Source organism: Hyla sarda, unplaced genomic scaffold (genome assembly GCF_029499605.1).
Source record: "Hyla sarda isolate aHylSar1 unplaced genomic scaffold, aHylSar1.hap1 scaffold_635, whole genome shotgun sequence".
Taxonomy (NCBI): Eukaryota; Metazoa; Chordata; class Amphibia; order Anura; family Hylidae; genus Hyla; species Hyla sarda.
In genome coordinates, this window is record NW_026610650.1 from 156,656 (window position 1) to 171,890 (window position 15,235).

At 42.6% G+C, this 15,235-nt stretch overlaps 1 protein-coding gene across 1 annotated transcript; it reads right to left on the reverse strand.

The window, feature by feature from the left end:
• Nucleotides 1–987: 987 nt before the first annotated feature.
• LOC130342046 (oocyte zinc finger protein XlCOF22-like) lies at nt 988–13,746 on the reverse strand. The gene is made up of 4 exons (XM_056554248.1): nt 13,624–13,746; nt 13,476–13,540; nt 12,931–13,309; nt 988–3,167 (listed from the first exon to the last, which is right to left on the reverse strand). The coding sequence occupies exons 1-4, from the start codon at nt 13,655–13,657 to the stop codon at nt 2,002–2,004; spliced, it is 1,644 nt and encodes a 547-aa protein (XP_056410223.1). The 5' UTR covers nt 13,658–13,746; the 3' UTR covers nt 988–2,001.
• Between the last annotated feature and the right edge of the window lie 1,489 nt (nt 13,747–15,235).

Genomic DNA, 15,235 nt, shown 5'->3' on the forward strand with positions numbered 1-15,235 from the left:
CTGTCCCTGCACTGAAACTCACCCTGCACTAAAATCAATTCCTCAGCCCTGAGGGGCACAGATCTTCACAGAGGGGGGGGGGGGGGTCCCTGGCTTATTCTCTCAGCTCTGCCCGCTGGCTGAGCTCGGTGGGCGAGCAGAGCTGAGAGAAGGGGACATTAACCCCTCCTCTCCCGGCTGCTATTGATCGTCTGACCAATAGCAGCGCTCCTGGGGAGGTGCTAATTCTAATTCCGGGTCATCAGGTCACACGTGACCCATATGACCAGAATCGCCACAGATGCGGGTTTGAATTCACCAGCGATCTGCGACGATTGCGCAACATGGGTAGGTGTGGGATCTCAGAACCCCCCTGGGGATTGTCATGGGATGCCTGCTGAATGATTTCAGGAGGCATCTCGGTCTGGTCCCCAAAATTACGGCATACAGGTACGCCCTGTGTCCTGGAGGGGTTAAATATTAAGATTTAAGAACCTTTTTCCTTCCAATCCACGACATATATGGAAATTTACGAGCGTGTAACTGGGTCTTCAATCCGTGTAATAATGGCGCAAAGTGTGAAGTAAAGAGATCTTGTACCAGATGTGATCAGATCTCTAGGGATTTTATACCCCGGGGAGGACAAAGAAAAGGAAAAGAATTACACCGATGTTTACTGAACCCGGGGGACGCTGACATATTGACGACTTCTCATATAGAAAAATGGATTTTATGATCTGAGACCGAAAATAGACGTCAAGACGGGAAACGCTGGTCTAGGGTTTGTGATAACTAAAAGTATCTGCAGCGTCTTATGTTCAGAAGAGACGATCTTCAAGGGAGACGCGCGGATCCTGTCTGATGCCTTGAATTAAAGTCTCTATAATCATAATGAGAAGGGGGCGGGGACAACACTGACGCGTTACATTCCCTATATACAACCTCAGGGACAATATTACATTTATTATAAGTCCAGTGTGCGGAGATGAATATAAGAATAATAAATCATATAAGAAAGAAAACTTTTATTAACAATTGGGAACAAGTTTGGAGATGCAGTATATCAGGGGTCTCAAACTGGTGGCCCTCCAGATGTTGTATAACTCCCAGCATGCCAGGACATGCCCGGACAGCCGTTGGCTGCAGATAACCGTTGTCGGCCATGTTAAGGAATTTAACCAATTCCTTCAGGTACATTTGCTGTTCGAGGCCAAATTGGAAATGTTTTATCAATCAGGCCTGATAGATTGGAAGAAATGACACAGACTGGGATCTGTATACAGCGTCTTCTGACGTTTACTACATACAGCAGAATTCTTATAGACAAAGATGAAAGGACGGCAAACTGCTCAATGATACCTGGTTACAAACAGGCGTCTTATCTCTAAGTAGGAAGGACGGGAAGTGTGAACGTCTTCAGACTCAGTAGCCTTGGAGTTTTCTGTACGCTCAGCAGTTGTGGTTCTTGTTTACAAGTTTCCTGGTTATAATTCTGGTAAAGTTCACACTCAGTTCATAATGAAGGAACATAGACAAGATGGTGGACTATAGACAACATGGTGATGATATACAAAATGGCGTATAATCATATAAAGGATTATTATAAAAGGTTATATAAAAACATATAACAAGCTGACTTCCCTCACAGGCATGCTGGGAGTTGAAGTTTTGCAACATCTGGAGGGCCGCCAATTTGAGACCCCTGCAGTATAAGATATATATAGATGTCAGATATCCTATGTACATGGATAATATATAGATGTGATATCTGTGTCATTTATTGCTCTGAATTGGCTTCTCTTCTGTGTGAATTCTTATGTCTTTTAAGTGTTGCTTTCTCAGTAAAATATTTCCCGCATTCCGAACATGAAAATGGCTTCTCTACGGTGTGAGTTCTTTGATGATAAACAAAACTTGATTTCCCAGTAAAACATTTTCCACATTCAGAACCTGGAAATGGCTTCTCCCCTGTGTGTTTTTTGATGATAAATAAGACTTAATTTCTTGTTGATATATATTGCTCTAAATTGGCTTCTTCCCTGTGTGAATTCTTTGATGTACAAGAAGGTCTGATTTCTGAGTAAAACATTTCCCACACTCTGCACATGAAAATGGCTTCTCCTCTGTGTGACTTCTTTGATGATGTTGAAGATTTGATTTGTGAGAGAAACATTTCCCACATTCTGCACATGAAAATGGCTTCGCCTCTGTGTGACTTATTTGATGTTGAAGAAGACTTGATTTGTGAGAGAAACATTTTCCACATTCTGAGCATGAAAATGGCTTCTCTCCTGTGTGAGTTCTTTGATGTACAACAAGGTCTGATTTCCGAGTAAAACATTTCCCACACTCTGCACATGAAAATGGCTTCTCCTCTGTGTGACTTCTTTGATGATGTTGAAGAAGATTTGATTTGTGAGAGAAACATTTCCCACATTCTGCACATGAAAATGGCTTCTCCTCTGTGTGACTTCTTTGATGTTGAAGAAGACTTGATTTGTGAGAGAAACATTTCCCACATTCTGAACATAAAAATGGCTTCTCCCCAGTGTGAGTTCTCTGATGTTTAACAAGATATGATTTCCTAATAAAGCATTTTCCACATTCTGAACATGAAAATGGCTTCTCCCCTGTGTGAGTTTTTTGATGTTGAACAAGATTTGTTTTCTTAGTATAGCATTTTCCACATTCTGAGCATGAAAATGGCTTCTCTCCTGTGTGAGTTCTTTGATGTACAACAAGATCTGATTTAAAAGTATAACATTTTCCACATTCTGAACATGAAAATGGCCTCTCCCCTGTGTGAGTTCTTTGATGTCCAATAAGACTTGGCTGCTGAGTAAAACATTTCCCACATTCTGAACATGAAAATGGCTTCTCTCCTGTGTGAGTTCTTTGATGCTGAATAAGATTCGATTTCTGTGTAAAATATTTCCCACATTCTGAGCATGAATATGTTTTTTTTCCTGTGTGATCTTGTTGATGTCCAACACCCCTTCTGTGACCTTTCTGTGATGACTGAGAAGACAGGACCTGTATATAAGGATGAGATGACAGATCTTGGCTGTGAAGGGCTGAGGGTGTATCTGGGATAATGGAATGTTCTTCATATGTATCTTGTGTGATATCATCATCTGCTTTATAATCTGAAGATATAAGATTCTCCTCTGATCTCCTGGTACAAGAATCTGCAGAGAATAACACAGATTTTATTATCAGTATTAACCCCTTAACAACTCGGGAAATTTAAGCTTTCCTCTAAGAGCCAAAACTCTTATTTTGCCATAACATATTTTGCGGCTCCGATCCTTCATTCACTGTGCGGTACAATTATTTCTCAGGTGACTATGATCACAAGGATACTCAGTTTGCATAGTTTTTGTTACGCTTTACTACTTTGTAACCCCTTAAAGGGGCACTCCACTGCTCCAGCGTTCAAAACATTTAGTTACCAACGCTGAGCTCAGGCTGTGGGGGTCGTGATGTCACGGTCACGCCCCTCGTAATGTCAAGCCACGCCCTAACAATGTAAGTCTATTGGAGGGGCGGGCTGCGAGGGAGGGGGATTGGGGGCAGGGATGTGAGACGTCACGAATGCTGGGAGTCAAAGAATGATGGGAGTTGCAGTTACCAACTACAACACCCAGCATGCCCTCATACAGCCTATACCTCTGCAGCAGACCCAAAACTGCGACTACCAGCATGTTGCACCATTACTTTTACTATACTAGTATATGGTGAAACATGCTGGGAGTAGTTCTGGGTTGTATCAGCTGCAGAGCCATAGGCCATATCAGAGAATGCTGGGTGTTGTAGTTTTGGGTTTTATCAGCTGCAGCGCCATAGGCCGTATCAGAGCATGCTGGGTGATGTAGTTAAAAACTTCAGCTCCCAGCATTCCTTGACACAGCTTCTGGCTTTGCAGCCGACCCGAAACTATAACTCCCAGTATTTTGTACCATGACCTATACTACTATATAGTGCAACATGCTGGGAGTTGTAGTTTTGCAACAGGCAGAGAGCCTTAGGTTTCAGATCACTGATTTATAGCATAAAAAATAGCAAATAAAATATTTTAAAAAATAGAAACAAATGTGAAATAGCCCCTCCCCTAATAAAAGTTTTATTACCCCCCCCCCTTCCTTTTCTCATTTTTGGAATAAAATAATGTAATTATTGAAATTATTCACCTCTTTTATTCCTTTATCACAACAAAATCCTGATCAGCTGAGAGGACGGTGGGAGGGTCCTTACCTGCCTCCTCTCCGTCTGATCAGTGTTCTATTACTCCAAGCTTGAAGCAGCAGAGCACTGATAACAATGATCAATGTTATGGCATAGCACTGATCAGTATATACAATCAGAAGATTACATGTAATAGTCCCCTATGGGGGCAGAAAAAAGAAAGTTAATAAATGTGAATAAGCCCCTCCCCTAATAAATGTTTGAATCCCCCCATTTACATTTTTTTAATAAAACAATGTAATTAAAAAAAAAAATCCCATGTGGTATCGATGCGTGCATAAATGTCTGAACGATTAAAAAATAAGTTTATACTCCTAAATACATCCTGCAGGCCCTAGCTACTACAAGGTAAGTACATTGACTATTATTATATTATAAGATAGTACACCAAAAAAGAATAATACCAGCCCAAATTAAGAATCACCAATTATAGGCAAATCAAGCAAATCTTTATAGAAAAAAATACATACATAAAAACATATGTTTACAAGAAGATGGCACAAGAGGATAACACCATGGAAGGCATGTAGGTGGGAAGGAGGTAAGTAGTACTCAGAATCAGTAACAGAACAGATCACTCATGCTGGAGTATACAGTATCAGCACAAAGTGAACAATATAGTAAGCCAGTACCAAGTAGTATGATGAACCTTACCCAAATATATGCCGAACCCCTACATATGTTTCGCTTCCATGGTGTTATCTTCTTGTGCCATCTTCTTTTAAACATATGTTTTAATGAATGTATTTATTTCCATAAAGATTTGCTTGATTTGCCTATAATTGGTGATTCTTATTTTGGGCTAGTATTATTCTTTTTTGGTGTACTAACAAACTGCACGGTCGATGGCGTACACGTAAAAATTACAAAAAGTCCAAAATTGTGCATTTTTGGTCACTTCATATACCATAAAAATATATATGAATTGCGATAAAAAAGTCCCATCAAAACAAAAATGGTACCGATAAAAACTACAGACCAAAAATGACCCTCATACCGCCGCGTATACGGAAATAAGAGTTATGGAGCTCCAGGACGTACATTTACACCCTGAGTATGACCGCAAGCATCAGAGCGGTGCTCGCGTCATACACGCCTGGTCCCGGCTACTGACAGCAGCCAGGAACCCGCCGGTAATGGCCGACATCCGTGATCGCATGATCTGTATTGATCAAGGCATCTGCAGCGGTGCGCATGTTAAACTGTATGATTGGATCGCCTGCAGCGCTGCCGCGGGGATCCGATCATCCATAATGGAGGACAGAGGTCCCTTCACCTTCCTCCATCTCCCGGCGTCTCCTGCTCTGGTCTGAGATCGAGCAGACCAGAGCAGTAGATAGCCGATAATACTGATCAGTGCTATGTCCTATACATAGCACTGAACAGTATTAGCAATCAAAAGATTGCAATAAATAGTCCCCTAGTCGGTGCAGAGACGCGCGACTAAACTAATATGGGGCATGGAACATCTTAGCTATGAGGAGCGATTAAAGGAGTTACAATTGTTTAGTCTTGAGAAGAGACGTTTAAGGGGGGATATGATAAACGTATATAAGTATATAAATGGCCCATACAAAAAATATGGAGAAAAACTGTTCCAGGTTAAACCCCCCCCCCCCCCCCCCCCCAAAGAACGAGGGGGCACTCCCTCCGTCTGGAGAAGAAAAGGTTTAGTCTAAAGGGACACGCCTTCTTTACCGTGAGGACTGTGAATTTATGGAACGGTCTACCTCAGGAACTGGTCACAGCAGGAACAGTTAACAGCCTTAAAACAGGATTAGATACATTCCTGGAACAAAATAACATTAATGCTTATGAAGAAATATAAAACTACATCCCTTCCCCTTATCCCCTTACACCCTTCACTTCAATTCCCTGGTTGGACTTGATGGATGTATGTCTTTTTTCAACCGTACTAACTATGTAAATGTCCGAACTATAAAAATATAATGTTAATTATCCCATACGGTGAACGGCGTAAACGTAAAAAATAAAAAAAAGTAAAAAAATGCAGCTTTTTTTGTCACATTTTATTAAAAATAAATAAATAAAAAGTGATCTAAAAGTTTTATATATGCAAATGTGGTATCGATAAAAAGTACAGATGACAGCGCAAAAAAATTAACCCTCATACCGCCCCATATAGGGAAAAATGAAAAAGTTATAGGTGGTCAAAATAGGGTGATTTTTTATTACTGATTCTGTACAAAAAGTTTAAGATTTCTTTTAAGCGGTACAAAAATATAATGTATCATGGGTATCATTTTAACCCCTTAAGGACCCCTTATTTTTTGCGCCACCAATTCTACTTTGTAGTGACATTAGTCATTTTACCCAAAAATCAACGGTGAAACGGAAAAAAAAATAATTGTGCAACAAAATTGAAGAAAAAACACCATTTTGGGGGGTTCCGTTTCTACACCGTGCATATTTCGGTAAAAATGACACCTTCTCTTAATTCTGTAGGTCCATACGGTTAAAAATGATCCCCTACTTTTGGGGTTTGATTTTGTCACACTTCTGAATAAAATCATAACTACATGCAGGAAAATGTATACGTTTAAAAATGTCCTCTTCTGACTCCTATAACTTTTTTATTTTTCCACGTACAGGGCGGTATGAGGACTCATTTTTTGCGCCGTGATCTGAAGTTTTTATCGGTACCATTTTTGGTTTGATCGCACTTTTTGATCACTTTTTATTCATTTCTTAATGGTATAAAAAGTGACCAAAATACACTTTTTTGGAATTTGGAATTTTTTTACGTGTACGCCATTGACCGTGCGGTTTAATTAACAATATATTTTTATAGTTCGGACATTTACGCACGCGGCGATACCACATATGTTTATTTTTATTTACACTGTTTTATTTTTTTTTATGGGAAAAGGGGGGTGATTCAAACTTTCATTAGGGAAGGGGTTAAATGACCTTTATTAACACTTTTTTTTTAACTTTTTTTTTTGCAGTGTTATAGGTCCCATAGGGACCTATAACACTGCACACGCTGATCTCTCATCCTGATCACAGGCGTGTATTAACACGCCTGTGATCAGTGTTATGGGCGCTTGACTGCTCCTGCCTGGATCTCCAGCACGGAGCAGTCATTCGTCGATCGGACACCGAGGAGGCAGGTAAGAGCCCTCCCGGTGTCCTGTAAGCTGTTCGGGATGCTGCGATTTCATAGCTGCGGTCCCAAACAGCCCGACTGAGCATCTGGGATACTTTCACTTTCGCTTCAGATGCGGCGGTCAGCTTTGATCGCCGCGTCTGAAGGGTTAATACAGGGCATCACCGCGATCGGTGATGTCCTGTATTAGCCGTGGGTCCCGGCCGTTGATGGCCACCGGGACCGCCGCAATATGACACAGGGTCACCATGTGACCCCCCAGCATATCGGGGGAGATGGCCCAGGACGCAAATATACGTCCTGCGTCGTTAAGGAGTTAATCGTATTGACCCACAGAATAAAGAACATGTAATTTTTACCGTAAAGTGTACAGTGCGAAAACAAAACCTTCCAAAATGTGCAAAATTGTGGTTTTCATTTAAATTTCCTCCCTAAGAAATAGTTTTTTGGGTTCGCCGTATATTTTATGGTAAAACGAGAGATGTCATTACAAAGTACAATTGGTGACGCAAAAAACAAGCCCTTATATGGGTCTGTAGATGGAAATATATAAGAGTTACGGATTTTAGAAGGCGAGGAGGAAAAAACGAAAACGCTAAAATAAAATTGCCCTGGTCCTTAAGGTTAAAATGGGCTTGGTCCTTAAGGGGTTAAACATATTAATGTTGGTCCATGAATTTTTTTAAGTAGTAAAATTTAAATAAAACCTATTTAACTTGGGTATCCTTATAACCGTATGGACCTACAGAATAAAGATAAGGTGGTATTTTTACTGAAAAGTGCACTGCGTAGGAACGGAAGCCCCCAAAAGTTACAAATTGTCGATTTTTTATTTACACACAAACAATTTTTTTGTTTTGCCGCAGATTATGTTATAAAATAATTGATAGTGACGCAAAAAACAACAAGCCTCATATGGGTCTGTAGGTGCAAAAGTGAACGCATTATGATTTTTAGAAGGGGAGAAGGAAAAAAATGAAAGTGCCAAAAACAAGAACTTCCTGTGTATTATACAGCAGCTGATAAGTACTGGAAGGATTAGGATTTTATAATAGAACTAATTTACAAATCTGTATAATTTTATGGCACCAGATGATTTTTTTTAAATATTTTTCCACCGGAGTACCCCTTTAAGGTGAAAATGGGCTTAACCCCTCTAGGACTCAGCGTTTTTCCACTTTCGTTTTTCTCTCCTCACCTTTTAAAAATTTTGCACCTACAGACCCATAATAGGCTTGTTTTTTGTGCCACCAATTGTACTTTGTAATTTCAACAATCATTTTACCCAAAAATCTATGGTGAAACCAAGAAAAAAAACGCCATTTTGTAACTTTTGGGGCTTCCGTTTCTATACAGTAAATTTTTCGGTAAATATGACACCTTCTCTTTATTCTGTAGGTCCATACGATTAACATGATACCCTACTTTTTTTTTTTTTAATCATTATTTAGAATTTGCAGCTTACAAAATAAGGGAGTAACTCCTCCTGTCAGATATTCAATAGAGATGAGCGAACTTACAGTAAATTCGATTCGTCACGAACTTCTCGGCTCGGCAGTTGATGACTTATCCTGCGTAAATTAGTTCAGCTTTCCGCTGCTCCGGTGGGCTGGCAAAGGTGGATACATTCCTAGGAAAGAGTCTCCTAGGACTGTATCCACCTTTTCCAGCCCACCGGAGCAGCGGAAAGCTGAACTAATTTATGCAGGAAAGGTCATCAACTGCCGAGCCGAGAAGTTCGTGATGAATCGAATTTACTGTAAGTTCGCTCATCTCTAATATTCAACATTATACATTAAAGGGGTTATCCAGGAAAAAACTTTTTTTATATATCAACTGGCTCCAGAAAGTTAAACTGATTTGAAAATTACTTCTATTAAAAAATCTTAATCCTTTCAGTACTTATGAGCTTCTGAAGTTAAGGTTGTTCTTTTCTGTCTAAGTAATCTCTGATGACACGTGTCTCGGGAACCGCCCAGTTTAGAAGAGGCTTGCTATGGGGATTTGCTTCTAAACTGGGCGGTTCCCGAGACGCGTGTTTTATATATATATATATATTATATATATATATATATATATATATATATATAAAAGGTTTTTCCTGGATAACCTCTTTAACTATGTCGGGCAGCTCCATAATAAATGTATCTCATCTGCTTTTTCTGAATCCCATCTATTGCAGTTGCTCGTCCTTCTTATACCCATCTTTTCCATAAAACATGGAGTATAATAGAGTCTATATACAATATTAAATTGTGTTAATCTATGATATAAGTTTGGGGATACCTTATTAATATTATTTCGTACATTATCCCAATTTATTATTTTACTTGAATCAATCTCCTCTCGCCATTGCTGGGAACTCCTATGGACCAGTTTATTTTTAGGCAAGTTTATTACGACTTTATACCCATATGATTTACCCTTTTCCCTAATTTTCCCATCCATAATGTCCCTTATAATCTCAGGATAATTGAGTGAATATAACCTCCTTTGTCAATAAATTCAAGAAACGCTTTTTTCAAACCAGCGTATTCCAGCCATCCGCCCTCTTTTATATTAAATTCTTCTTTCAATTCCGTTCATTTCTTGAAATGACTTCTCTCCCAAATATCTTTTATTCTAACGCCCCTTATACTTCTCAATAAACTTAACTTTCCCACCTCTTCCAATTCGGGTATATTTAAATAGTCCAGTAGTAGTGCCTCGTCCATTATCCCTTTTATTTCCATCTCATTCCTAATTATGTTTGGACCAGACTCTTACCCATCAACAACCTCTTCCATTCACCTTCTTCTATCTTCCCTGACTCTAACAGCTGAAAGATATCTGGGAACTCGCACCGGACAATACAAAACCACAGAAAGCAGATTCTCTCCAATTGGCCAAAAAATAAACTTTACAAGTTTATACAAGTATTTTTTGGCAGGACAAGTTTATGTTTTGACCAATTGGAGAGATTTCTGTGGTTTTGTATTGTCCGGTGTGAGTTCCCAGATATCTTTCAGCTGTTAGAGTCAGGGAAGATAGAAGAAGGTGAATGGAAGAGGTTGTTGATGGGTAAGAGTCTGGTCCAAACATGGAGAGTAATTAGGAATGAGATGGAAATAAAAGGGATAATGGACGAGGCACTACTACTGGACAATTTATCTATACCCGAATTGGAAGAGGTGGGAAAGATAAGTTTATTGAGAAGTACAAGGGGCTTTAGAATGATTCCTACTTATATAGATTTGATTTTGTCTTCTGGTAAAAATTATATTTACATGCACAAAAATTAATATGTTTAAAATTGTCATCTTCTGACCCCTATTAAACTTTTTTATTTTTCTGCGTACAGGGCAGTATGAGGGCTCATTTCCTGCGCCGTGATCTGAAGTTTTTATCGGTACTGTTTTTGTTTTGATCTGACTTTTTGATCGCTTTTAATACATTTTTAATGGTATAAAAAGTGCCTATAAATACACTATTTTGGAATTTTTTTACGTGTACGCCATTGACGATATATTTTTATAGTTCGGACATTTACGCACGCGTCGATACCAGTCAGGCTGTCGGCGATCAGACTGACTGAGCTGCCGGGTAGCATATTTTAAAATTTTTGATGCAGCAATCGTCTTTAATCACCGCGTCGAAAGGGTTATAACCGGGCATCACCGTGATTAGTGATGTCCGGTATTAGCCACCGATCCTGGTCGTTGCTAGGTGCCGGGCCCGACCTGCGTGACCCCGCGTTATAGCATGGGAGTGGGCGCACCCTGCGTCCTTAAGGGTTTAAGGTGATAGTTGTCTGTGAACAGGTGTTTTATTCAGTATCAGTACGGTAGTATTATCCCGTCACTATATGGTAGTAATGGTAGTGGTCATGGTGCAGTGTAATCATTCATCCCTTGTATAGTGGTGATATTGGTCTGTGTACAGGGGTTTTATTCAGTATCAGTACGGTAGTATTATCCCGTCATTATATGGTAGTTATGGTAGTGGTCATGGTGCAGTGTAATCATTCATCCCTTGTATAGTGGATGGTGCAGTGTAATCATTCATCCCTTGTATAGTGGTGATATTGGTCTGTGTACAGGGGTTTTATTCAGTATCAGTACAATAGTATTATTCAGTCTGGATTAGTTTGACTCTTTCAGATGATTTTGAACCAGGAGGCATGGGAGGTGAGGGAGGCATGGGAGGTGAGGGAGGCATGGGGGATGAGTTAGGCATGGGAGATGAGGGAGGTGAGGGAGGCATGGGAGGTGAGGGAGACATGGGAGGTGAATGAGACATAGGAGGTGAGGGAGGGCATGGGAGGTGAGAGGGGGCATGGGAGGTGAGAGGGGGCATGGGAGGTGAGAGGGGGCATGGGAGGTGAGGGAAGCATGGGAGGTGAGGGAGGCATGGGAGGTGAGGGAGGCATGGTGGGTGAGGGAGGCATGGGGGGTGAGGGAGGCATGGGGGGTGAGGGAGGCATGGGGGATGAGGGAGGCATGGGAGGTGAGGGAGACATGGGAGGTGAGGGGGGCATGGAGGGTGAGGGGGGGCATGGAGGGTGAGGGGGGGCATGGAGGGTGAGGGGGAGCATGGGAGGTGAGGGAGGGCATGGGAGGTGAATGAGACATGGGAGGTGAGGGGGGCATGGGAGGCATGGGAGGTGAGGGAGGGCATGGGAGGTGAGAGGGGGCATGGGAGGTGAGGGAGGGCATGGGAGGTGAGGGAGGCATGGCAGGTGAGGGAGGCATGGCAGGTGAGGGAGGGCATAGGAGGTGAGGGAGACAAGGGAGGCATGGGGGTGAGGGAGGCATGGGAGGTGGGGGGAGAAACGGGAGGTGGGGGGAGACATGGGAGGCATGGGAGGTGGGGGGAGAAACGGGAGGTGAGGGGAAACACGGGAGGTGAGGTAGACATGGGAGGTGAGGAAGACTCGGGAGGTGAGGGAGGCACGGGGGGGTGAGGGAGGCATGGAAGGGCATCAAAGGCGAGGCGACAATCTGACAGAAGGCCTCCTCAAGCGGTTCCCAAATGGTGATCTCTCTCTCTCTCTCTCTCTGAACCTAGGGTCAATTAGGATGATGAAAGACAAAAGTTCCTCGAGATCTCTGACCACAATCTCATCTTGTATAATATCGGAGAATCAACGAGAGAACGTGTCCACCAGCGCTTCCTTATCCCAGCACACTTCTGCTGCTAGAATACAGAACTCTATTGAATTCTTGGCCACAGTTCTCGTCCCCTGTTACATGGACATGAGTTGCTCTGCCGCAGAGGGAGAACGGACAGGAAAATTAAAGGGGTACTCCACTGCCCCAGCATTCGGACATTTAGGTCAAAACACTGGGTGTGGGCTGCGGGGGTCATGATGTCACACCATACCCCCTCAGTGCAAGTCTATGGGAGCGGGTGTGATGGCCTCGTACACATAAGGATATTTCTTGTCCATATTCCAGTTGTAGTATCACATTAGTTTGCATTTTGGGTGAATAGAAGAATATACAGAAGAGACAGGACAGAGAGATTAAAGAATTCTACACAATTATTACAGCAGAAGAATCTGTGACTCTGCTCTATATTAAGTTGTTACTACTCACCTGGGTGGTTACCTGTAGGAATGTCCTCCTTATACTGGTCATCACCGCTCACATTTGTCTCTTCTTCTTCTTCCTTTATGACTGTAGCATTAATATTGTTCAGATCTTTTCCTGTCGGAATGTCCTCGTTATACTGCTCATGGCCGCTCACATCTGTCTCTTCTTCTTCCTTTATGTCTGTAGTATTAATATAGATCAGCTCTTTCCCTGTAGGAATATCCTCCTTATACTGCTCATCACCGCTCACATCTGTCTCTTCTTCCTTTATGTCTGTAGCATTAATATAGATCAGATCTTTTCCTGTAGGAATGTTCTCCTTATACTGCTCATCACCACTCACATCTGTCTCTGGAGCATTAATATTATTCAGATCTTCTCCCTGAGTCATAAAATGTGGAAGAAATATTGTAAAAGTCATCAGACAGTAGGAGAAGTCACGTGGGATGTTATAGATGAGCAGGAGATGAGGAGTCATGGAGGGTGAGGGGACTGACCACAAGAGCTTCACAGCCCTTCTACAGATCATAGGGAATATCTCCATCTACCTGAACATCCTGTGGAAGAAGAGGACGGGGACACCTCTCTGGTGCTGTTCTCTTACTGGATCTGACTGTAGGGAACACATACAGAGACTGAATTCATTCTTTACATATAAATAATGAGAGGACGTGTGTATATAGTCATGTCTATTACCTGGTGATGTGAGGGGCTGCTGATCCTCCATCATGACCTGATCCTTGTACTGATCCTTGTGTCCTTCTACATACTCCCAATTCTCCAGGGAGGAATGGACTGCCACGTCCTGACACCTTATAGGAACCTGACACACAATGATACAGTCATCACCCCGACCCCTCCAGTGGTGTTACTGTATAATGTCCCAGCATTCCCAGCAGTGTCACCTCTCCAATCATCACCAGACCCCTCCATTACTGTATAATGTCCCAGCATTCCCAGCAGTGTCACCTCTCCAGTCATCACCAGACCCCTCCATTACTGTATAATGTCCCAGCAGTGTCACCTCTCAGTCATCACCAGACCCCTCCATTACTGTATAATGTCCCAGCAGTGTCACCTCTCCAGTCATCACCAGACCCCTCCATTACTGTATAATGTCCCAGCATTCCCAGCAGTGTCATCTCTCCAGTCATCACCAGACCCCTCCATTACTGTATAATGTCCCAGCATTCCCAGCAGTGTCACCTCTCCAGTCATCACCAGACCCCTCCATTACTGTATAATGTCCCAGCATTCCCAGCAGTGTCACCTCTCCAGTCATCACCAGACCCCTCCATTACAGTATAATGTCCCAGCAGTGTCACCTCTCCAGTCATCACCAGACCCCTCCATTACTGTATAATGTCCCAGCAGTGTCACCTCTCCAGTCATCACCAGACCCCTCCATTACTGTATAATGTCCCAGAAGTGTCACCTCTCCAGTCATCACCAGACCCCTCCATTACTGTATAATGTCTCAGCAGGGTCACCTCTCCAGTCATCACCAGACCCCTCCATTACTGTATAATGTCCCAGCAGTGTCACCTCTCCAGTCATCACCAGACCCCTCCATTACTGTATAATGTCCCAGCAGTGTCACCTCTCCAGTCATCACCAGACCACTCCATTACTGTATAATGTCCCAGCAGTTTCACCTCTCCAGTCATCACCAGACCCCTCCATTACTGTATAATGTCCCAGCAGTGTCACCTCTCCAGTCATCACCAGACCCCTCCATTACTGTATAATGTCCCAGCATTCCCAGCAGTGTCACCTCTCCAGTCATCACCAGACCCCTCCATTACTGTATAATGTCCCAGCAGTGTCACCTCTCCAGTCATCACCGGACTCCTCCATTACTGTATAATGTCCCAGCGGTGTCACCTCTCCAGTCATCACCAGACCCCTCCATTACTGTATAATGTCCCAGCATTCCCAGCAGTGTCACCTCTCCAGTCATCACCAGACCCCTCCATTACGGTATAATGTCCCAGCAGGGTCACCTCTCCAGTCATCACCAGACCCCTCCATTACTGTATAATGTCCCAGCAGTGTCACCTCTCCATTCATCACCAGACCCCTCCATTACTGTATAATGTCCCAGCAGTGTCACCTCTCCAGTCATCACCAGACCCCTCCATTACTGTATGATGTCCCAGCAGTGTCACCTCTCCAGTCATCACCAGACCCCTCCATTACTGTATAATGTCCCAGCAGTGTCACCTCTCCAGTCATCACCAGACCCCTCCATTACTGTATAATGTCCCAGCAGGGTCACCTCTCCAGCCATCACCAGACCCCTCCATTA